The sequence below is a fragment of the Pteropus medius genome, unplaced genomic scaffold, assembly GCF_902729225.1.
Source record: "Pteropus medius unplaced genomic scaffold, Ma_sr-lr_union100, whole genome shotgun sequence".
NCBI lineage: Eukaryota > Metazoa > Chordata > Mammalia > Chiroptera > Pteropodidae > Pteropus > Pteropus medius.
The window spans coordinates 13551939-13577240 of record NW_024352787.1 but is presented as its reverse complement, the minus strand read 5'-3'; the positions used below and the strand labels follow the sequence as shown (position 1 = coordinate 13577240).

Here is a 25302-nt window from a genome sequence, read left to right as displayed (position 1 = left end):
AGGTTTACTTTAGAAGGTTGGCCCCTGATTAGTTAGCATCTGGAAACTTAGATTTTGGGAAGGCTCCCATCATTCCCACAACTGAGAAGAGTGGCTCAATATATGTACGAACAATATGGTTTAACCCTGAACACCTTTCTTTTTGGAGGTTTTGAATTTTGGTACATGCCAGCCTGAAGCAGCCCATGTGACCAGGTCCCAGTAAAAACCTTGCTGTGTCTAAAAAGCTTTCCTGGTAGATAGCATTTCACAGATGTCATGGCTCACTGCTGATGGATATAAGCATGTCCTGTGTGACTCTACGGGAGAGGACTCCTGGAAGCTCAGCTTCTTCCAGACTTTACCCCATACCTTTCCTTTTCCTAACTTTTATATCCTTTCACTGTAAGAAATGAGAGCTAAGAGTATGACTATATGCTGAATCTTTTAAGTTGTCTCAATCATCGAACCTGAGGTGGATGACCTCCAGCAGAACTGTATGATGTATATTATATATACTATAGAATTATATACTTATAATTTTATTACACATTTCCCAAAAAAATGATTCCATTAAAAAATAGAATCAATCATACTGTATATTTCTGAGACTAATTTTTTAACATTATTTCTAAAATTGATCCATTTTTTAAAATGTATAGCTAAGGATCATTCATTTTCCATTTACATAAAGAATTCCACTGTATGATTATATAACAATTTATATATTTACTCTCTGGTTAATGAGTATTGATACTGTTTCCACGGTTTGCTCTCATGAACAATACAGCTATGAACTCATTTACACATCTATGAGTTTACTTCTCTAGGGTAAACATACAGAGCAATGGAATTGCTGACAGTGTTATAAAATAAGGCCAAATTATTTTCCAAAGTTTTGTTTACACTCTCACCAAAATATGAGTTATCACTGATCTACATCCTAAGAATACTTAAGAGTATAAGACCTTAAAATTTTGCCTCATTTCTTTTTTCAAAGAACAATGTAGAGGAGGGATGTAATCAAATGGCATTTAGATTCCAATCTTGCAGTTATTGAGCATATGGCCTGTGTTATTTTTTTAAAAACAAACAATATGCATTTTTATTTTTAAATTATGGAACATTTCCTCTGGAAGGAAAAAAGACCTTTCATTAGGAATCTGAAGGCCTGGATTCCAGTTTCTGCTCTGCTTCTGGGTGAATTTCTCTCTCCCCTCATCCCCACCCTTTTCTCTTTTTTTAAAATAACTTTTTATTTTTCAATTAGTTAACATACAATATTGTATGAGTTTCAGGTGCACAACACAGTGATTAGACATTTATATTAACTTACTAAGTGATCAACTCCAATAAATCTAATATTCATTTGATATCATAGTTATTACAGTATTATTGACTATATTCCTTATGCTATATTTTACATCCCTATGAATATTTTGCAATTACCAATATGTATCTTAATCCTTTCCCTTTTTCACCCCCCACCCTTACTCCCCTCCCATCTGGCAACTATCAAAATGTTCTCTGTATCTGAATTTGTGGCTTTTGCTTTTTTAAATAATGGTCTCACTTTTTCTTTTGATATACAAATATATTAATCTTATATTTTGTTATATTAATTTGAATGAAATAAAATCTACAGACCAGCAGGAACTCTTGAGAATTCTCTAGACTTGATAATTATCTTAAAGAAAAAAATGAGTCTTAAAATCCCAGATATCCACATACAGACTTTCTCGGAGTACCTCCCAGGACTGAGGGGTTTACAGGGTTGTGGGACTTTCAGTGCTAAAACCAGAAAAGTTCCATACAAATTGAGACACAGTTGGTCAACCTTCATGGGTGTTAGGACACATGGGTTCTTTCTCCTACTGTACCACTTAATAGCAGATGATCTCAGGAAAAAATCACTTCCCTCTTAAGTCTTTACAAATGTCGAATTTTTGCTATATTTACTATTTGTTAAACCATGAAACTAACACTCTTGGTCAAAATGAGTATTAAACAAAGACAGTTAACTAAAGAAAAAAAAAGAACTCACTTTTTAACTCAACACACAGAGATGTAAAACTCCCCATGAGCTGTTGTTTTAATTACCTAATATTTGATCATGTGTATGTACTTCCTCTAAGTACTACTTTTATAATTCTCAAGTATTTAAAGGTTTAGCCTCTTAAATATTTGACTTAGCAATCATTAGGGAGATTAAAGGGTAAATTTTTACGGGGGGAAGAATTAACCCAATATTACCTTTTAAATGTATCAAAAACACCTGAATCATCAAAATTAATGGCATCGGGGTGTCCAGGAGGTAGACATACATCACCAATATGAATTTCACAACATGGAATGCCATGCTGTACCACAGTCAAGCTTGGATAAAATGATGACCAACCTGAAGTTAAATCAAACAACAGTTGCATAAAGGATGGGGACTGACAGAGAGCACACTAATTATTATATGATAGACATATTATTTGAGTCTTAAAGTCATTATTTAAAATAAAATTTTCTAATACAAGTCATGTAGCTTTGCCATAAAACTGAGTACAAGTATTTTCTTTAAGCAATGTAAAAGCCCTCCAAAAGAGTTGAATTCAGCATTTTATCAAGAGATTCTATCCATTAGCACTTCCACAAATCTACAAGATAGCAAGTGATAAATAATGAGCGAGATCATGAAATACTTTCTGAATTATTATGTTTAACATGGTGGCATTGTAATAAGGCTCTGAAAGGTGAATCAAAAATATGGCATATTTGGTAACTACATAAACTAAAATGCAATTACAAGAATATTCCATTCCCCAAACTATGTATCAGGATAACAGAGAACTTATAGTATACCACATGAATCTAAAAGTTTTTTATACCCCAGGAAGTAGAGCTTGATATGACTACCACTAAGACACAAGTATCATCTGGCATTTACTATAGTAGTTTATTTTGAAATTTTCCCTTCAATTTTTTATTCTTAATCATAAAAGAATTACGTGCCACAAGACATAATTACAGATCTAAGGTTTCTTTAAAAAGTTACTAGACATTAAAATTGAAGCCCTACCTTTATTTTTAACATAGAATGGGTGGTCCAGTTTACACTCTACAGTTAGTAAACCATCTTCTACTGTACCAGGATCGAAAGTCAACTTTAGTACAGACTCGCCAAATGATACACTTTCTTCATGTGATAACAACTTTAGACCATCAGAACCATAGCCCTGAAAATAAGTGCATATAGTGAATGAATTGGCAATGTTCAATTCAACACATAATAAAGTTTCTATTACATGTAACACTTTATGGAAAAGGTAAAAATAAACAAGACAGGATCCCTGTCTTTAAAGAGCTTTCAACCCAGTAGTGAAGAAAGGCACATAAATAAATCGCTACAATATAAGGCAGACTGGAATAAGCATTTTAATTCAAGTGTAAATAATGCTATGGAGTTTAATAAAGGGAGACTTTAATTCCAAAAGAGCGAGCTAAGGAAGGCTTTCAATTCCCATTTGAACTAGGATTTAAAAGAATGAAATTTAGTAAGGTAAAAGAGCAAACACCAGGAATAGTCGTACTAACAAGTGCGGAGTATCTGCTAATAATACAAGATGAGCTCAGAGTTGGGGCAAACAAGACTGAAAAGGAGGAGCCAGTTAGTAAGTAAAGGGTCTTAAAGATAGGCAAAGTACAAACTTTCCTTTGAGATGGTATTGGAAAGTCAATAAAAGTACTTTTAATTAATATGATTATTCATTTTAAGATAATGACAAAGGCTAAAGAATTTATTTATTTAAATTTATTAAGTTTATTTATTTATTTAAAGATATAATGAGAGAAACCCATTAGTCTTGAAATGACAAGTATAGTGGTCGTAGAATTAGACTAAATTTAAATTCAACAAATATTTATTGAGCATTTAGTATATGCCAGATACTAGGCTCTGAAAACACAAGCATTAACAACACATGATCCCTACCCCTGAATTCACAGAAAAACAAAGGAGACAAACATGCCAACAGCTAGCTATAGTACCTATTATTACACTAGTGCATGAATGAAGTAAAGAATGAGAGAAGGACTAAAAAAATCTTTAAGGAAACTGATAACTAAATATGAAGGGAGGAAAGGGAATACTCAACTTCATGGTTTTGAATGTGGCAATCAAGAAAGATAACGATACCTTTAGAAGAATAGGAGAATAGCAGGCTGGGAAGGGGGATAAAAGGTGAATCCAATGTCGCTTTATACTAATAAATCAAGTTTGAAGAACTGACTGATACTCATCTACGGATGTCTCATGCAGTTAGAAAAATGCACGTGAAGACTACAGACATATATTTGTAAATAAATGAATTACATAACCTTCTAATTCTTAGAGCTACAAGCCCTTAAAATTAATCCAATCCCACAGATCAGAATGCCAATGCCAAGTGGGGTTAACAATCTGCCCAAAGTCATTCATACAAATAGTTGCCAGAAGAGCTAGAAAGCCCAGGTTTCCTAACTCCAAGTAGAGTGCATTTCACAGGCCACAAGGCGGTACTGACAAAATCAGCAGAGGGATTGGTTAAGAGAATGAAGAGGAGCAGAACTCTGTCTTACATTCTACATTATGGGCAGACAACCCACCAGTCAAAAACACTGAGCTATTAAAAAGACAATCAAGGCACTGCTGTGCTACACAGATCAAGATAAGACAACGTCAGGAACTCATACACTGTTAGATGCTGCAGAGATGTCTAACAGAACAAGCAGAAGTCTCTCTAGAAATTAGAATAAAGCTATTAACCTTTGAGACAATTTTAGAATGGTACAAGCCAAAGTTGGACTATGGCAAACTTAACCATAAAGGAGAGAAACTAAAGGCAGCTATGTCAGGACTAATGTTCTCACGAAACTTAGTAGCAGGAGACAGCAACATCAAACAGGAATTTTAAACTATTTTAAACAATACACATGCCCGATTTCTCTGCCTACAGTGACGATGGTGAAATTAAAGAATTCAAAGACAAAGGTGTCAACTGATACTTATCCTCCTATTGCCCACTACTGCTTTTATCAACTTAAAAAATACCAGTGTTTTATGGAGTTATTTAAAAAGTAACTCAATATAATCAACTCTCAATTATACATTGGGAATTTAATTACTTTGTAGATTACCTAAGGCTTTGTTTCACTTGTTTATCCATTTATTTTTAATGCCAGTTTAGTTTTCTCTATCTAAGAAAGCATAACTATAATTGTAAACCTAAAACCTCTCCATTAGGCTAAGCATCAATAAGTAGTCACAAAACCTCTTTCTAAAATGTACAGTGTCATTTGAACATGAAAGTAAATGGAGAGTACTACCGTAGATTAATAATAAACTTTGTTTCATTTTGAAAGATTGTTAGAAGTTTTAGGAATTTCAAATCAACCTTGTGAGTGCCCATTTGGAGATCTTCTTCATTGTCACAGCCTTCAGCTCTAGCAAAATCTTCAACATCCTGCCATTCTGTATTGCTTCCCTTATGAAAGCATAGTCGTGTGCCTAAAGTTTAAGTATAAAACAAACATCAGATATGTGACAAGGTGCTACATAAGTAAGCTGTAAAAAATTTCAAGTATTTTTTTTTTTACCTTTTAAAAAACAGTGCCAAGCAGTTGAAGGCCAGGAATTGCACCATCCCAAATCGTCATCATCTGAGAGGGAGGACATGCAGAAAATGCCAGATTCTGATTCACTATTTGCCTATGGAGAAAAACATGAACTTTTTTACTTTTAAACATATCTTATTAATATCTATCTTTATCTCAAACCTTCAGGCTCTTTTAGGATATAATTCAATCATTCTCAACTTAGGAAAATATACACTACCTTTAAAAACTATAGTTTTTGAAAGTTTTGGTTAAAATCATGTTCCCATTTGTAACAAACTTTACTAAGTTAATAGAGCTGTATATAAAATCAAATCCAGATCACTATCAGAACAATGAGACATACTCTTTTCCATCTGTTATGTGCTTCAAAAGACTTTCTTACAGAAGGGAAGTTAATATATTTCAACTGTTGTGCAAACTTTGTAAAAGTTTAAGCTCATGAATAAACTCACCCTTTCATGTCTGACTGGTGTTTCTTCCTTCCAGTGGTGAGGGAAGGCTGGCTCACTCTTAGAAGAAGAGGACACTGGTGGAGGGCGTGCATAGGAATGTAAACTTTTGCTAGTAGCTATGATGTGTACAGGAGATGATCTAAAATAAAGCAGCAGTTTTAACCATAAAGTATAGGTCCTTACAGTAGATCTTTCCTTTTGATGAAAAAACTTTATATTCAAAATGCCAATGTTATTATATATAAGACACCTATGGAAATACTAATAAAGACATCAAGATTTCATTGATGATATGCTGGTCCGTCACTCAATCTCTTACCCAAGCCCTTCTCATACATTTTAAAGTTTTTTTCCAGATTCAATAATGTATTTTAAATTCCAAATTACTGTTTCACTTATTTTTATATCGACAAGTACATATAAATGCACATATTTTCATACATGAAGAATGATAACCTCTGTGCAGGGCTCCATATACATTTCTTTCTTGTCCTTTGATGCAGTAAGTCTTAATATGAGTGAATGTATGCCTAATGCAACCAACACTGAACTCGTACTTACCAACCACCTATCACTGGGCAGATACAATGAACTACCTTAAGCTAAAATGCTTAAACTTATCATAGCAGAAAGCAGCCTATTTGCAACTTCTTGTAACTGGACACTACTTCTTGTTTAATACAAACTTGCTGAAAAGCATCTACATAGAAGGGCTATTATTTTGCCCCAGCATCTCTTAAAAAATTTACCCTTTCCCCAGTTTCCCCCTCGAAAGTCTCTAACAAGCAGTGCTCTCTTTAGAGTATGTGGGCTCCTGAGAACATACTAAGATCCTTACCCCACAAAGAGATCAGCTATTCACAGTTAAGGGTGACGTAAGAAGCCAGCCCAACAAAGATGACCAGTAATGTGTACTGACATGGGATTTGGAAAGCAGTAGAGAGGAAGACTGCAAGATCTAAGGGGTAGATGGGTCTGAAGACCCCAAATCAGGACAATTCTCTGAGATGCCAAACAGGGATTTGGTCCTTAACAGTAAAAAGTTTATGCATTTGTGTATTAACCTTTTTTTAAAAAAAGAAGAGGGACATCTTACTTTCCAATTCTTCGCTTAGTAAGAAATTTTACTGGCCTTTCAATTTTATTGTCATCAACATTTTTTATTATAAATTTGCAGAAATTATTTTTAAATGAAGATCCAGGAAACTCTACTTTGCTTTCATGTTTTATCACTTCTTAAATAAAAAACTATACTCTCCAATCAATTTTGGATTTCAAAATACAAATACTGAATGTTTCATCTTTAACCAACTTCTTCCTTTTATTATACATGTAGAACTTTATGACATATTAGAGAATGGCCAAACTGCTAAAAATTCCTTAAGTTCATCTCTGCCTTTATCACCAAAAGAAAATGAGTTTTATCAGTTCTTTCGTTAAACCATTTGAAAGAGAAGTAACAATACAATCTTCTAAAATGTACAATGGTCTAAATGGTCTGTAAAAATTAACATATGAAACATGTCTAAAACACTAACACTATTTGTTTCTTCTTCCCTCTATCCATGCAGGGATAATATAAATTTTACCTGTCCTCAACCCTTCGGTACTGTACAGTTACAACTTCAGACATCCAAAGCTTAATAACTAACATAGTTTAACACTCTACAAGAAGTTGAATGAATAGCCACTGACAAGTGTTAGAGGGCAAGCTCAGATAGCAGAGCGTGACTCTTGGTCTTGTTCCCTATGAAGAAGAGAACCACAGAAAATACTGCAGAGAATAAATTTACATCTTTATGGAGATACTCCTTTACTTATGTTTCTATTATACTGATTTTCTTCTGAAAGGTATATTCAACTTTCCATGAATCATATTACTAATCCTCATGAGTTTGCTGTGAAAAATGAAAAGTTATTATCTCTAAACTAGAAATGGGGAAAAAGGAAAGTCTCAGTAAAATCAAGGGGTTTAATATAAAAGAATTTTTAGTTTTTTAACTATTAAGATTCTAATGAAAACTGGGACTATAAAAGGAGTAATACTCGGAAAGCCAAGTTTTCTTTCCTGTGGAAATTTTCACAGAATTAAACTAAAATGAATTTGCTCTAATCAAGGCGAATATCCTGCTGAAGAGAAGCAGCATAATTTAATGAGCTGCAAGAAAACCAGGCTTCACACCTAAAAAGTTTATTCTTTATCAAAAAATTATACTAACGTAAGAGCACTATCAAAATTCAGTTATTCCTACATCACCTAGTATGAACTATATGGTCTATTCACCCACATGAGTACAAATCTAGGCATTTCTTCTCTCTACAAACTATCATATTTATCTGTCTTTTTACATAGATACTTTCATGATTTTAGGGATAATTAATGAAATATTATCTACTTAGGTCTCTCTAGGAATACTGCTTGAAAACCTTTATATTTCATAGCACGATAACTCATTTTCTTAAATTCTGGTCTGGGTATATGAAACAGTGGTTTTTGCCAATGGAGTCCACATTTAAAGCTCAAGATTTGAAGATTAGCATATTTCAGTAAAATAACATAAGGCCACATACACTGGAAGAAAATGAACCTAGACAAAAAGCATTCATTAAATGGTTAATAGCATTACTTTCAAAACTGGAAAAAAATATTAATAGCTTTTGTGATGACAGCTTTTCAATAAAAATATAGCCAATGTTCCTACCTGTTATAAAATGAGCACTGCATAAGTGGACTTTGTGGACTGGTGGCAATATTTGCTAATTCCGTCAGCCAATCCACTTCATTTTCACGGTAAGTATTTTCTGATATGTCTGAGGTATTTTGGTTCCAAGATGATCTTGGATATTCTTGATGTGAAACATCTGAACTTAGCTGGTATATGGCAGATTGGGTAGGATCACTTTGAACAGCCTGAAGTTCAGGAAGGTCATCTGCAAATAAGCACACTCAAAATTATAAAAAGGAAATTACTAACATAGAGCAATACTCCTTGGAAAAGGAGTCCTCAAATTTCGCTAAGTTTGTGAGAAGAATAGTATAAATTCAAAGTATTTTCTTAAATGAAACAAGTTTCAATTTTAAAAAATGACATCTAGTTCATTAAGGGTCAACAGAGCCTGGTAGAAAAGTAAATCCAATGACTGTAAACATAATAACTTCACTACCTAAACCACTTAATTACCACAACTGTTCATAGACTGGAAAAGCAAGTCTGACATTTTCCCGTTTTTTTAAATAGTTCACCCAGGAGTAATCCATATACCACTGAGACATTTTTACATGAACATGTTAATGAGGAAAAAGGCATTTTTTGTGCATATATTTATTTATTCTGTTCATATGCTTTATTATTAACCTGCTGCTACTACAATGATGAAAACGACAATTTTTAAAAGCTATAGATCATATTATAAATTTTTAGGTACTATTTATTCAACTTTACACATACCAAATTATTTCTTTTTACTGAGGAATTCTGAATTCAGTAATATTTATTGTAGTTCACAATAGACTTTTCTCTCCAAAAGAGAAGACTAGAAATACTACCCAAGTACCACTCACGTACACACCAAGACTATGAATACTCTAAGGAATTCTAAAAAATTAAATTCTAAAATACTGAGTTAAAAAAAAGAAATATAAAGGAGAAAAACGCATCCTGAAGGCCTTAAAAAAACTCTCTATATGAAATATACACCTACACTACAGATCCACTGGGTCCCTTCAATATGTAAGTGAAGAAACTCTTCTAGTCTTGGGAGTTCCCCTACACTGTCAACTATAAAGGTACAGACACGCAATTCCTATTAGGGAAAATATCCCAGAATAGCTTACTAAAACTGAAATGACTTACTTAGGAGTACTGATTCAGGATATCTATTTATATAACTGAGTAAAGGTATTCCCCTTTTCACAGAGCAGGCAAACATCACAACAATTTGAGATAACTCCACCCTATAATCCTCATATTGGTGTAGCTACTTCTCTTCCCTCATTGCCAACATTTTTCTTTGACCATCACTTCTTTATTTACCAAAGAGTTCATTTATGTCTTTCAAACTCAGGACTACCTGATTAAAATCGTGTCCTTGCTCAACATTAATCTCTACTCAGTGAGTATTAAAGCTCAGCAAACCCTTGGCATTCAAACAGGTTTATGTCCCAAGACTTTCAGGACCTCCAAATTCCCAAAGAACACTCCAGCATATAATCTCCTGTGTTTCATCTTTTGTAAAATGATAACATCTTTTCAAGTTTTTTGTAAACATTTAGGACAACAAAACCAAGCTGAAAAACTGGGCAGCAAGCCAAGGTCACTCAGTAAGCTATTTACTCTTCAATACCTCAAAGCAATACAATTCAAAATCATACCTCGACAAAGCTACACATTTCTATAGGACACCTATCACTGGAGTAGTTTAACAGTAGTGATAACCACAAATGTCAGATCCTCAAGTTTCAAGGGTCCACTGTAATTTCTCCTGTAGGATAACAAACCAGCCATGAGAGCGGCCAATCATAATTACTGAACTCACTAAGATGTTTCAAAAGCAACCCCTTTTGAAAAGCCACACAGCAAGGTTTTCCTAAGGTGTTTAATAGCCTGATCTTTTCCCACAATGTAAGGCAATTTAGTTTATTAATTTGTAAATGAGTCTCTATGATACCATAAACAGTCTCAGATTTATGTTGGTTTTGAGTAATATTTTACAAGCAATAACAAAACATTTCAAACTCCTACTAATGTACAAAACTTCACATACTTTTTAGCAGTTCAAAGCAGGCTAAACATGAAAACTAATCTGAATCTCAGTGAGATTCCTAAAAACTTTTAAGTTTGTTTACCAAGCTCCATGTGCTCATCACAGGAGTTATAGCCAGGTGAGGATGGCAAATTTTCATTACACTGCAGCAGCTCCAGTGAGTCATTCATTCCTGAAGCTCTCTTGTCCATTACCAGCAGGAGTTTCTGTACTGCATTAGGCATCTGATTTGTCTTCACTTCCCACACCATGTTATGGTGCTCCGACTTAAAATAAAATAATTTAAGAAAAATGTCAAATCATGTGATCTGGAGAGCATATAAGTATAAAATCAATCAGAAACATCACAATGGTGTTATCTTTAACTTAATCATCCACTGCTATTTGTACCCCATCGAATCTTTTAGATCCGGATGACACTCTGATATCTTGGCCTACAACCTTGTAGTCGGCATTAAATTACACCCAAATCCCAAAAGATTAATATCCTGAATTTATAAAAGTCTTTTCTTCTAAAGAATAGCACAGTTATCCATATACTTTTATGTTTTTAAGCTATTATCTTTTTCAGACCCAAATATTGAGACCAACAAAACCTTTTAACCTGTATCTTCAAATTTAAAAATTAAAAAATTTTCCTAAATTAAAAAAGACTAAAACAATAATCTATTTTTTCATTTTGAAGATTCTATTTTAATTTCTCTACCAAATGTTATTGTTTCATCTTTAACACACTTAAAATTATATTCTCTAAATAATATTTAAGAATAAACTTCTAAAATGGCCATATATTATATTTCTCACAAAGATAAAATGTTATGTTTTCTTAATGAAAACTTGAGGTCTAGCCATAATAAAAAGATACCTGTCCTTCTGAATAGGCTCTTATTTCCCAAAAAATGAATACTAATCATGGGAGATTTAGCTAAATAAATAGTAAATCCATCTTCATTTCATGCCTATAAAAGTATCATGAGAAAGAAAACAGTATAGGTTAACACATCTAAATAATTTCTCAGGAAGTCCACAAACTAAATGTTATGAGAGTAAAAATTTGTTAATTCCTTTTACAGTCTTGCCTTTGGACATGATCAAATTGGTTATTTAACATGGGTGACAGCAGCAGGAAGATTTCCTGATTTCTCAAGGTCTACTTCAAATCTGATTTTTAAAAAAGTTCTAATGAGCTAATTTAAAACACACAGAAAATTCTGAAAACATACAATATTTTCCTCAAAATAAAATGCACTGCTGTTAAAAGTCACCAACAGGCCCAGCTGATCAAAAAATGCAGTGAAAAGATGTTAAATGCTTAATATTTATATCAGAGTTTTCTAAGTCATGATATAATCACCAAAAAACCCACTGGCAAAATGAATTTTTTCTACAAATGCTTTTTTATGATCTTTTAATTTTTTATTTTTAAAATTTAATTATTTTTTATGGTGACAATGGCTAACTAAATCCATTAAATTTCAGCTGTACACTTTAACAGTAAGGCATATATATATATATATATATATATTTATACTGTGTTCACCTTTAAATATATATATATATATATATTTATACTGTGTTCACCTCCCATAGTTAGATTTCTTTCTGTCACCACATATTTGACCCCTTTACCCTGTCTACCTCCTGCCTCCTCCCCCACCACCTACCCTCTGGTAACCACTAGTCTATAGTCCATGTCCATGAGTCTCTGTTTGCTTGTCCTGTTCATTTGTTGCTTTTCACGATCTTTTTTTAATTATGTTTTGACTATAAAATACACACTTTGGTTAAAATTTAAAAAACCAATTACTTTTAATCCTACTAACCAGATTTATATAATGTTAATATTTTGATGTATCATCTTACATCTCTTTCATGCAGACTCTCATATTTTTCTTCATACTTCGTATATATAATTGATACCTTTTCCTTTCCTGTGTTATTAATTTTTTTTCAAATATCTTAAGATTCTTGACACATCTGGCCAAACTGCGTATTGCCTTACTTTATTTTCTAACATTCTATTTTGGATGCTGACTGCCTGCATGCCTCAAAAATGACCCATATTCTGGGCACTGCTTTAGAGCCTTATTCAATATTGACTGTAAGATATACTACGCAGTGATGGGTTAGGTGTAAGGAAACATGGTTCTGATTCCAAATGTTCACTTACTAAATATATGACCTAGTGATTCAACTTCTATTTCAGTATCTTCACCTGTAAAACAGAGTTAATGATACCTGCCCAACTTCCTTCTGAGAGTAGTTGTAAGGATGAACTGAAAAAAAATGAGCAAAAGAAATGTAAAATGTAAAAAAAAAAAAAAATTTTTTTTTTTTTACTTAAGAGTGACATATGGTAATATTTTTCATACTTTGGGTACTTACTGTCCTAAACAGAACAGTTATTGAGAATAGTTCACAACAGGGGGTCAGACAGCTATCTATCTATTCAGCTTCAGCAATTTCCTCTCTGGGAAATATTATAACAATTTATCAACACGTCTCAATAAAAATCACGTGTCAAGCCACTACATTGGGCAAATAATAGTTTACCTAGCTAAAAGATATTTGAGGCATTCAGAAGAAATTAACATTTTTCTACTTTAGTATAATCTTATTATGCAATGATTAATCGGTCTTATATACAATGGTTACAACAAACCTCCTGGGGTCTAGCAAATAATTTCCCACAAAATTGGTGGCTACCAGAAATATGCTTACTAACACAAACTGATTTAAAACTGGCCAAATCATTATTCTAAGCCTCCACCTTCTCACTGCAAAAATCAAGCAAACTTAACTTGACCGGTGATTCTCAACCCTCATGATACACAGAACAAGTATACTTCCAATAAAATGAGATGTCCAGGCCCCACCTCCAGAGAATCTGATTTATTTGATCTGGGATACAGCCCTGGGCACTGGTTTTTATTTGTTTGCTTTTAAAAAGAACCCCAGATGCAGTGTGAGAACTAGTTGGCTAAAAATAATTGCCAAATACCCTTTTATTTTTAAAAAATATATATATTCATTTTACATATACTGGGTTCAAAACACTATACTACTATACTAGTTTCAATGTTAGCACTCAGTAATGAATCATGAATCTCAATGACTATAAAGTTCTATAAAGGAGGGCTTGGCTATGAATAGGTAAAAAGGAAACGAGAGACTTCTCCCAACAAGAGAAACTCAAATGACCAAACTTACAATTAGCAAAGTACTGGATGAGATCAGACTAACAGAATCCAGTATTACCAGAAGGTAGGATGGTTGTGTGTGTACTGTTGTCATGGATACTAAAGCAAGGGTAGACTGAGATCAGAATCTTCAACCCTAGTTTAAGAAAATTGTTTTTGTAGACAAGAATAAGGACTCTGACATCAGGCTACCTGCATTTATAAATCAAATTTGCTACTTACTAGCTACGTTCCCTGAACAATTTATTTATATGCTCTGTTTGTAAAATGGAGGTATTAAAAGCATCTACCTCACAGATTGTCATAAAAACTCGCTGAGCTAATAAATGTAAAAAGCTTAGAATAGCGCCCAACACAGAACAAACCCTCAAAGTAGAGTGGCTAGTATTATGAGCTATTGTCAGACAATGGGGGAATTGCTGAAGATTTTGGAGCAGAGGTCTGACATGCTCGGAACTACACTTTAAACATTCTGTTTGCATCTATACAAAGTCATGTTGAAATACTGTATGAATATGCAGGAATACCTATAACAAATATTTAAGGGAGAGTATATTAACCTTCTCAATTTCTATCCATATAAGCCGCCTGCTCCCAGCTTCCTTTGCAAGAGTTCTCATAAAAGAAGTTATTTAGTTAATGCCTAAGACATGAGAGGAACTTGTCATTCTATATGAGTTCTCTGAACAGCTAATATTAACAGTTTAGAGAACAGACTTTGAGTTTTTCTAGAAATCTGACACCTCAAATATATAGAACACAATTTAACCTATCCTGATGACTCAAACTCCTTATGAATATCTACTGTGTGCTAAGCTTTAGATAGAGATGTGATCTGTGTAAGTCAACCCCAACTTTAATCTTAAACTTGAAAATTTTCTTTTTACCTTTATAATGAAATTTACAGGTTGCCCTCCTATACATACATATCTCCTCAGAGCTATCCTTACGTGTATGAAACAGTGCTGTTCTTGGGGTCCACAAAAGCAGTGTTGCAGTTTGTCTGTCTTCCCCTCTCGGCAGAGCTCTTTTTCTTTTTTTCCCAGCTACATTTTCTCCTCTCTGTCAACAGGTCCTGCAGTGTCTGCCGCTTACCATTTACAATACATTAACCCCTCCTTGCACTTCTATCATTTCTTCAGGAACTAGTTTAGTTAACTAACATCCCATCTCAATACTCCTTGAATGAGGTTGGAAAAAAATTTTAATTTCACAACAGAGCTACCTACAAATAACAAAAGGGACTAAATAAATATTTGTTGAGTTTTATGTGTTTGCATCTCTCATTGTTCATGGCTTTCAAAAGTTATCTTGAGAAAATGCAGATTTTACTAATGTAAACCTCTTCTACAGCAAATGGAAAGAAGCCTAGACTTAAGCAATAGACTTGGGTTTCATTCTTGTACACCATGTAACCTAAGCAAGTCACTTAACCTCAGCCTAACAGTACCTCTACTTATCTCACAGGGCTAGTGTGAGAATGAAATATATGAAAGCAAAATTCATATACTAGTTTTTGACTTTCTGTCAAACTGTTTGGGGGAACCAAGGCCTCTGATATAGTAAAGAAATACCAGAAGTGTCCATACTCAAAAATACTCCTCCACATAATTATAGCAATTAGACATTCATTTTAATAAACAAGCTCCTCTTTCAAATATTTCCTGGTAGAGCTAACCCTATTGTTCATTCATGCTTTGGTATTACAGGATTCACGTCATTTCTTCACTAGATTAGTGATTCTCAAAGAAGAGTAAAATTCTCCAGCAGTTGCATTGTGAAATGTCATGTTCAGTATTAAAAATTTTTATTGGGTGGAGCTGGGAAGACCCTAATGTTTTTGGTTTGCTAACTTTCAGAAGTACATGTCTACAAAATCTTAGATAAGAGGAGAGGAAGAGAGGACTAGAAACAGCCAAATCAATGAATGAAAAGGAGTAGGTTTTCCTAATGCCTGCCTACTATGTGCAGAGTATTTCCACGAAAACAGCTGTGAACAAAGTACTATTATGGATGAGGAAAACAGGACTCTGATTACTGAATGGGACCATTTTCTTTTTGAAAAGAAATGAGAAAAAAAGATAAAAGGTATAATCAACATAAATTAATTTAGACTTCTACTTTCAAGTGCCAATTCTTCCCTGATCCTTACCTTTCCATCCTTACTATGGATTTCCCAGAAAGGATCTCCTATATGCCCTTCCCTAATCCTGAAGGACTTCTATACCAAACTCAAATTGGTGGCAGGGGTGAGGAGAAGGTAATTTGCAATGAATTTATATCTCTAACATGAGGAACTGAGGTATTTAAAATGGATTACATAATTTCAGGCTGAAATGAGCTTCCATTATAAACTATATTCAATGTAACTTTCTACACCAAGACCAGCTGGGGGCCTTAATGATGTTCTTCTAGAATATTTTCAATTAATCTTTAAACAAAAGATTTCAAAGAAATGTTTCTACAACTTGTTTGCCATTGTGCTAAGGAAAAAGCAGCAAATAAACCACACCCCAACAGTGGGTGATATTCTTTTATTAAAATAAACTACCATAGGATATCATTTACCACCTATATGATTCTAAAGAATTTAACCTCTATGCCTCAGTTTTCTTATTTGTAATTGGGACCAGTACCTGTCTACCTATCATAATTACTATAGGTATAAAAGATACTGCATCACACATGCTTACCTGGTTCCAAAGCACTCTTCTAGCTCATCAGTCACTGCTGCCCAGACCAGACTCCTTGCCTTTGTTGGACAGTGCCAAATCACATCTATACAAATTATTAATTTTGAGCTGATCTGACAAAGAATACTGACACTGATGAAGATAACAGAAAACCCATAATACACCACTATAAGAAGCTATGCACAAACCTGTTTTAAAGAGGACTATCAATTCAAATAGTATTCAAGATAAATCACTGTATGAAAAAACTTGAAATCATCTAAAATTCAGTTTTCCTAAACTTGATTTTAATCTTAAACAATTTTACATTACCTATAGCAACATGTTAAAAAAATAAGCTTTTCTAAGCTCTAACTTAAAAAATTTAATCGTTAGAAATTTTTTCTCTATAGAAAATGATAGTATAAATTATCACATGAAGCACCAAAATAAGTGCACATCAAAATATGAAGAAATATGAATATCACTGATGAATCAGGCAGTTAACAATATCATTCTTCCTGAATTTTGTGATATATAAGGCATCTGTCAGCTTTAAATTTTAAAAAATTTGATTTATTTTTTTCATTCAAATATTCATTTTCTATTTAAAATACATGCAAAATACCTGGCACTATTTGATTAATATTGTAGTAATTTCTTATAATAATTCATGACAGGAAAAAAAAGTACTGATATCTTCATTTCAACTAGAAATACAAGACACAAGTTTGCAATTCTCCCTAAAGGAAACCTTCAGGGCTTCGCAGTTTGTTCTTTCAGACCAAGTCATATACTTTCTCCACTGAGCACCTGGATAGTGACAAAGAGTCCAGAGAAATTCAGTAAAGGAGACAATTCTTAAAAGTGATGGTAACATGCTTGAAGTCTAAGAGGTAGACACTGTAAAGCATGGAAAGATTGGGGAGATAGGTGTGCAGGGAAATCCTGGGAGAAGGTAACTTTTTAACTAATGTATGTAGAAGTTGGAGAAGTGAATAAAGAGGAAGGCGTTTTCCAGGTAAATGAAAAAGTAACTGGGTGTAAACCTAAATAAAATGGAAACTAGAAAATGAAATCAAATTTTCATTCTATAATGTATTAGTCGAGTTAGAATAAACAGCAGTATTTTCCTATAAAGTGATTAAAGGGCTTCCTTAAAAGGATAAAGTAGTTAAAAAACATAAGGAGTGGATTTTTTTCTTTTGAATATAATTTATATTTTCTTAAAACTTGCCAAATATTGCCAACCCAGCAAGAATTGTAATCAAAGAAACTGAAAAGACCCTTAACACTCTTGTTAGTAATCTAAAGCAAGAGACAATAGCCGGAAAAAAAAAAAAAGAAAAAGCAAAGCCCGAAAGTTCTAAGAACACATTACAAATGTAGATCACCAATAGTTAAAACAACAGAAAATTACTGACAAATGTTAAAATTATTCTAACTCTCAAAGGGTTTCATTTCAAAACCACTCTTCGGAGTCATCTGTTACAGCAACGTAGATGGAAATAAATAAATCTAAAGCGCTTTGTCAGAATTGTTGGTAGGACTCCAACACTTCCTAGTATACACAATTCCCTTTTACCCTCCTCGCGTTTTATAGCATCTGTGGCTAAAATCTCAGAGTATTGCTCTTGTCAGTACTCCTTTTTAAAACTATTCTTGCTGAAAACTCTCTAAGAATGAATCCCAAATATTATAGAACGCACAGCGGCGAGTGAAATCCCCTAGACAGCATACAGCTTTTAAAGAAGCTACAAAAACCAGGCCCCCGCGGTCAACTTCGCCTGGATTTTTTGTTTTGTTTTAATCCGCCTGGGGCAGCAGCATAGGTTGGAAGGCGGAGACTGAAATCCCCTGCCAAGCCTCGGCTCTTGGTCACAGAGGCAGCGCCCGCAGGTTCAAGCCAAGTCCATCCCCCACACTCTTTCGCCATTCATCGCGTTCCCCTCCCTTCCCCCCATCATGTGACCGCAGCCTGGACTCCAGGCTTGTTTTTCCCTTCGACTCAGCCCCACTGCGCAGGCGCCTCGGAGCCCATTCATTCGAACTGCGTAACAATGAGCCCCGGGGCCCAGCGGCTCCGCGAGCTTCCCAGCTCGGTCCGACCCTTTTTCGGCCCCGAAGGAGGCGGCGCCTCACTAGGGTCCCCCACGCCCGGCTGGATCCCCACAGCTGGCCAACTTCCGACCCTCCGCCCACACGCGGGTAGTTGAAGTCAAACTTTCCTGGGCAGCCCTGGCGCGGCGTCGGCCCCTTCCCCCGCCCAGGCCCGTCCCAACTCCGCACCAGGCCCGGCCACCCACCACGCAACCGGCCCGCGTTGCGGTCCTTGCCGACTCCTCCCAGCCCCCGCCCGCGGGACCCCCTCGGGCCGCACTGCTCCAAACTCAGGTGAGCATGCGGAGGCGCTGGTCCAGTGGGTTCGCAGCGGGCAGTTACTAGACAGTTAACTGCCCCCACTGTGAAGACAGCCTTTCGAGGACGAGGAACACCGACCCAAGCTTGCCTGGCCGCCTGTTCCCCTCGGGATCCTGCCCCTCCCTTCCCCACCCCCACCCCTTCCCGAACTGAAAGAAAACAAACCCGCCGCAGAGTGCGGGCAGCCCCAGTACGGGCGGCCCTGGCCGCGACAACACCACCAGCAGCTCGTGTCCCCAATCTCCAACTGACGCCGGCCTCCCCGGCGCTCGTTACTGCTCCTGCCGCCGCTCGTACACCTCAACCGAAACTTTCCTACTTACCAAACCCGTCGCCATTACAAAGTCTTTCAAGCTTCGTCTTCCCCCTCCCCTCAACCCCCTGGGGGTTGAGCCTCCTACCAGGTCTTTCGTCCTCTTATTGGTCTGCAGAACTGTCATTCGATCATTCCCCTTTCCCATTGGGTGATATTTGGCCCGTCTCAGGGGCGGGCTTGTATTGACTTTTGTGTTGTGTTTACTGGAGAAGACGGCGTGTCAATCACTAGAGTGAGCGCTTTTGATTGGATTGCTGCCGAGACTACGGGACCCCAAGCCAAACTTTGCCCCCGAAGTGGATTGTGGGTTCGTAGTTGCAGTCTTGCTTGGTACCTCGGGGAAACGGCAGGCCGGAGGAACCGGTTGGACTACATATCCCAGAGGTGGATGCACAATCCACTCTTGATAGTAAACAAGAGTCATAGGGACACGTGTATCAGCTCGTTTGTTTTGGTGTCTGGGACAAAAGGGAGGAGGCGGAGGAAGGGAGTGTTTTAAAGCTTTGGCCTCTTTTCTTCCTCTGGACCTGTCCTAACACTCAGAGCAGCCCCAGCCTCTCGCAGCACCGGTTCCCCACCATAAACAGCCAAAGTCTCTTGCTGCTCAAAGTTTGGCAGCAGGCCAAGGTATTGTTTTAGTGCTGGGGGAAGGAGATGACTACACAAGCGGAAGCAGTGCAGCTTCGCGAGGGACCCAGTCACCCACAAATCACGGTATCAAGCATGATGGGGATAATAAAGGTGGCACTGGGCTCCAGTGGGAAGAACTAGGTTTCCTTTATCCCGAACCTTGCCTCGCCACCCCCAAGACAGTAACTTAAGATTTTTTTTGCCAACTCTGTTCAGTTCACTCAAGATTTGCTGAATGCCGGCTTCGTGCCAGGAACTGAGAGGCTTGGGGATGGGTAGTGAGAGAGACTCTCAGGATCTGGGGAATTTACAAAGCTGTAAGGGGGTGGCCGATTACTGTTGGCTTTGAAATTGAGGAAAGTCAAGCATGTTTTTCATATTGTGTGCAGCTTGCTCGTTGGTTTCGGTAATGAAGAGGGATATAAAGCGATTTAAACTGATTTAATTTGTGAGTCGTTATCTAAGTTTCTCTGGTGTTTTGTTAACTATTTCCTCTCTCCAGTTGTCTTCCCATTGATGAAAGAATGTCTTTCCACTTGTTTCCACTAGGAGTTCCTCCTTAAATGCTCTGACTCATCAGAGGATGGCTTCTCTGCTTTATAGTTCCCTTCACTTTAAATATGGCTGTCCATCGCAGCCAATCTAGACTATAATTGATGTGTTTACCATTCACATTACAAAGACATTATTAAGCCTTTTCCCTTTGAACCTTTTAGTGTTTAATCATTTAAGCTATGCTTTAGGTTGTATATCTTTGGTTCATTGTATGTATGCTTAAAGTTTAAGAGACGGAAAACTTACATTAATAAGAAATCAGTAAAGTTAAACTTTTGAAAAGAGCCTAAAATCATAGCTAATTATTTCTTTAAATTCTCTACATTTTTTGAACTTTTAAATCTACCCGAAAAGCCACAAAACAAATCCAGAAATACAAAATTGCCCTCATATGTTGAAACAAATTTTTAAATTCAGTTAGGGATTCCCTGTTTGAATCCTTGAAGTGATATTATCTATAAAATAGCCTTCTCTACCGTGTGATCAAAGATTTACTTTCTGTATTCACGAATAGTAGTCAAAAATATTTTTTTTCTGAAAATAGTTCAGAGGGCCAACAAAATGCCAATTTTTTTCCCTAAGGAAAAAAGACAGGATTTGAATTTATCATTTTTCAGAGATTGATAGAGTGATCCAGAAAAGAACTCGACTGTGTTCCTGCAATATCCTTTTTTTCTGCCTTTATTTTTTCGGTGGCAGTTCATCATGCCCCAGAATTGAAAATATAAACTCCAATGTTTAATTTCTCGACAAAATCGTTTAAAATATTTTTGTCTAACTCCCTCTAGGAAACTAAAAAGCTTTCCCTCCTCCAAAAAATGAGCTCTTAAGTGCTTGAGCTACTTCCTTTCCCCTCTTCATTACGTAAATTGTGAGATCTGCTTTTGGCTAAACCTTACATTATTTTAAAAGTTACTCTATTTGAAAGTTTTTACTGAAAGCCTTAGTGGAGATATTTTTTGGTGGAAACTGTGATGGGCAGAAGAACTTCAACATTAGATCAAGATATTGTACATTATTATAAGCAATAATTTATTTTTTAATGGCACTTTTTTCATTTATTCAAAAACATTTATTTAGTTCCTATTATTTGTTGACCACTGTGCTAATTGATAAGGATACAAAGATGTAAAATATTTTCACATACTTTCATTTTTGTCCAAGTACTGAATATAAGAGTAAAATTGTGATAGTTCAGTCACAACTGATTAAATATCAGTATTAGAATTCTCTACATCTTTAAGTGGACAATTAGTCTTGTCTTCTGGCAAGCTAGATGACCACATTAGTACTATATATATTTAATAGAAACATCATTAATTTGTGGGTGACCATTACCTTATGTAGATTTAGTACCATAAGTATATTTACACATTAGCTTATATATACTTCTTATGTATACTTAGTACCTTACATATACTTATACATTATATATATTTAGCACTTTATGCAAACTTCTATACCTTATGTATATTTAGTACTTTATGTATACTTACACATTATACCTTATGAATATTAAACAGGAACATCATTAATTCTTGGGTGACCATTATGAAACCAGCCAACTGATAAGCCAGAACAAAGATCAAAGTACTACAAAACTAGTAAGATTCCTTGGAAATCTTTACATGTATAAATTCTACACTTTCACTAAAACAGATATAATTTTTATGTTCTTCAGATGTTTCCATGATAAAACTGACATTAGAAGATATTTTGTTAAATAACACCTACTCTTGGTTAACAGACACAATATATTTACACACATATTACACATAAATTATGCTAAACTATGTCAAGAAGTTGTCATCTAAAATAAAGATGTCTTTCCAATGGTTTGAAAATTACTTCTGTTATTTAAAAAAATCAAGTTTTTTTAAGTTCTAATTTAAAGAGTAAAAAACTAGGTAAATTCTATTAAGGGTAAAATTAAATAGTATAGTTCTCTTGATTCCACCCCATGTGGTACACCAGTGACTACTTTGCTAGACTAAGAAAGATGTTCGAAAAAATAGCATTGCTTGAATATTGAGAATATTACTGTTCAAATTGTCAAAAGGCAAGCAAACAAAATCATTCAAATCAAGTACTAAAATTGGGAAATGGAGCACATAATGGTCTAAAAAATAAATGCTGAAACTTTTCAGATAAGTATCCTTCTTGGTGGATTATTTAAACTCTTACAAAAATCTCTTATTGATGCAACTAAAAGTTAAGATTTGGCTCTGGAGACCATACAGCAAGACCTTGTTCAGTGGTCCATATGTGAGTGTCTCGACACTATGACCAGTAGGAGGAAGAATCAAGGGAAAAGGGAGGAATCAAGAATGATTGTTGCATTTCTAGCCTCAGTAGAGTTGCTGGCTTGGGTAATTGTGATATGTTGATGCTAGAAAATGTTGGAGAAAACAGATTTGGTGACCGAGAGATGGGGAAAAGATGGTTTCAGCTTTAGATCATGACCTTGTTATGCAGGCAAGAAATTGGTATACAGAGTTTCTGGAAGAAGCTGAACATATTTGGAGTTTAAGAAATTCAAGTCTAGAGACATGAACTTGTGTGTCCTCGGGACATAGAGGGGACTACCCCTGTGGTTTCATTTGCCCTCAAAAGTTTCGTAAAAGTTGTCCAACTTGGTAGAAATGAAAATATGAATATTTAAAGAAGGCAACACATAATTCCACTTAATCCTTCTAATTTATAAAATCAAGAAAAAAGTAACATGAGGGTTTTCACCTGCTCAAATGACTTCTCGTGGCTTTCACTGCAAATTTTCTAGACTAGATAACTTATGTCTCAACTATTCAACACAAATTCTCACATGTTTTCTACTTGTCTATTTGGTATTCCAGGCCCTTCTTTATGTATTTTTAGTTGCCAGTCAAATGTACCTCATTCTGGAGATAATTGAATCAGATAAAAAGCAGTTAAAATCATAGGAATAATATGTACATAGGACTTAGAGTGCTATTCTTGATATTTTTGCTAACATTTGCTTCCCCAACATCTACATGATCTCCCACTTCCCTATCAGTCACCATCTCTTATGTATCTTTTTGTCAAAGCAATCAATAGATACTTGCTGAAAAATGAATGGAAAGTTGGGAGAAAGAAGTAGCATGAATTTTCTTATTATATAATGTTTGTTATGCTGTATGTCATATGCCTTTTTGAACATTAACTCTTAAATAGCTTTCATGGGCTTTAAGTGTCACCTGTCCTATATATTCATCAGTTATTTGAGAACAGGTCTCATCTTCTACTACATTGTATAATTTGTACTGTTCCCATTCATTTTGTCTCCTCATGGTGCCAGTCACACAAAAGCAAACAACATTTGTCTAAGTAACACACTTCAGCCTTTTAAGTTACATAGCATATCATGATGTGCTATAGTAATAAAAGTGCTGAGGATATTTAAGTTCAGCTTTAAGGAGCAGTTATGTGAAAGAGATTTGCCAAAGATGTCTTTATAGCGAGCACTTTTCCTAAAATAATGAAAATACTATTTGGTTTTAAAAAGTACTGTTCATTTACATTTCAATAATATAGTCATTATGTAAAGGGAAGTACAATTATATTAAATGTCAGCCTTAGCAGGACCCAGGTAGGTTTTTGACTAGGACAAAGATGGAAAATTAGCAACTAGAAGCAACTTTATCCAAGATTTTGACTGGTCATATTTACTGTTCATAAACTCATTCAAGGGTTCTATTTTGTAAACTTTTTTCCATGCTAAATAGAAAACATTTAGAGTTTCACTTCTGGGTTGTTGCAGTCAATGGCCGAGGCAGGTCTTGTTTTGAGTCTTTTTCCACTTACACTTAACTCTCCTTTGCACCTAGAAGTCATTCTGTTTTTCCAACTAAGAGTAAAAAATGCATTTACTTACTATAATGAATTATAATTGGTACTAACAACATATTTCACGCATATTCATTTTGCAGTAGTGTTTTTTAATATTTGGGAAAATGGCAAGACTCGGGCCCTGGTTAAAATCAAAATCTGATAGGTGGCATTTCATTTTTATGGGGTAGACAATTACTTCTGTATCATACATCACATGCTTCAAGATTTCCTAGCCAATTTTAGATTTACAAACTTAGAGCATAAAAAGGGACAGAATGATCTAGATCTATTGGTCAAATAATAAAGCTTTCCTCTCAAAATAATGTCTGCATTGGAAACTTTCTATAAATTTCTCTATATATCAGGCTCAATAACATCATTATTAGGACAATATATGAAGCCAAGAATTGCATGAGGAATCAAGAGATCTCAATTGCCCACAAGTTCTGCCATGGGCTCACAAAGTTCGTGGTTTTGGTGAAGTCACTGATTCTCCTCTATTATGTAACTGATTTAAGCTCTCATAGTTATTGTTGGGCACACAAGTCCTCTGGAAATACCTAGTGTACTTTATTGCTTGTATTTCCATATTTATACTTTTAAGTTTTTTTTTTTTTAATACCTGTGATGACTAACAGCTATATAGTTTCAGTTGCTCAACCAGTTTTGCTGCCTTTAAAAGTATCCCGGAACAGGGTAAGGTTGTCTCAACTCTTATTCGTTTCTTTTTGTCAAAATTCTAATATTGAACATCAGGTTATACTTCATACTACTTTTAATTTTAGAAGTCAGCATTCACTATCATTCTATTTCCCTATTAT

At 35.2% G+C, this 25302-nt stretch overlaps 1 protein-coding gene across 2 annotated transcripts in view; it reads right to left on the bottom strand.

Annotated features, from left to right (window-relative positions):
• HBP1 (HMG-box transcription factor 1) overlaps positions 1–19575 on the bottom strand; it is a 28434-nt gene extending 8859 nt beyond the window's left edge. The window contains exons 1-8 of one of the 2 annotated variants that reach the window (XM_039849031.1): positions 19455–19575; positions 10921–11104; positions 8777–9005; positions 6075–6213; positions 5602–5713; positions 5400–5512; positions 3047–3203; positions 2233–2377 (exon numbers count right to left, since the gene is read on the bottom strand). In XM_039849031.1, the coding sequence (XP_039704965.1) occupies positions 2233–2377; positions 3047–3203; positions 5400–5512; positions 5602–5713; positions 6075–6213; positions 8777–9005; positions 10921–11104; positions 19455–19571 (1196 nt within the window). In that variant the 5' untranslated portion in view covers positions 19572–19575. Of the gene's footprint in view, positions 1–2232; positions 2378–3046; positions 3204–5399; positions 5513–5601; positions 5714–6074; positions 6214–8776; positions 9006–10920; positions 11105–19296 lie in introns of both variants that reach the window. The other variant, XM_039849032.1, reaches the window with a different exon arrangement.
• Positions 19576–25302: the final 5727 nt, after the last annotated feature.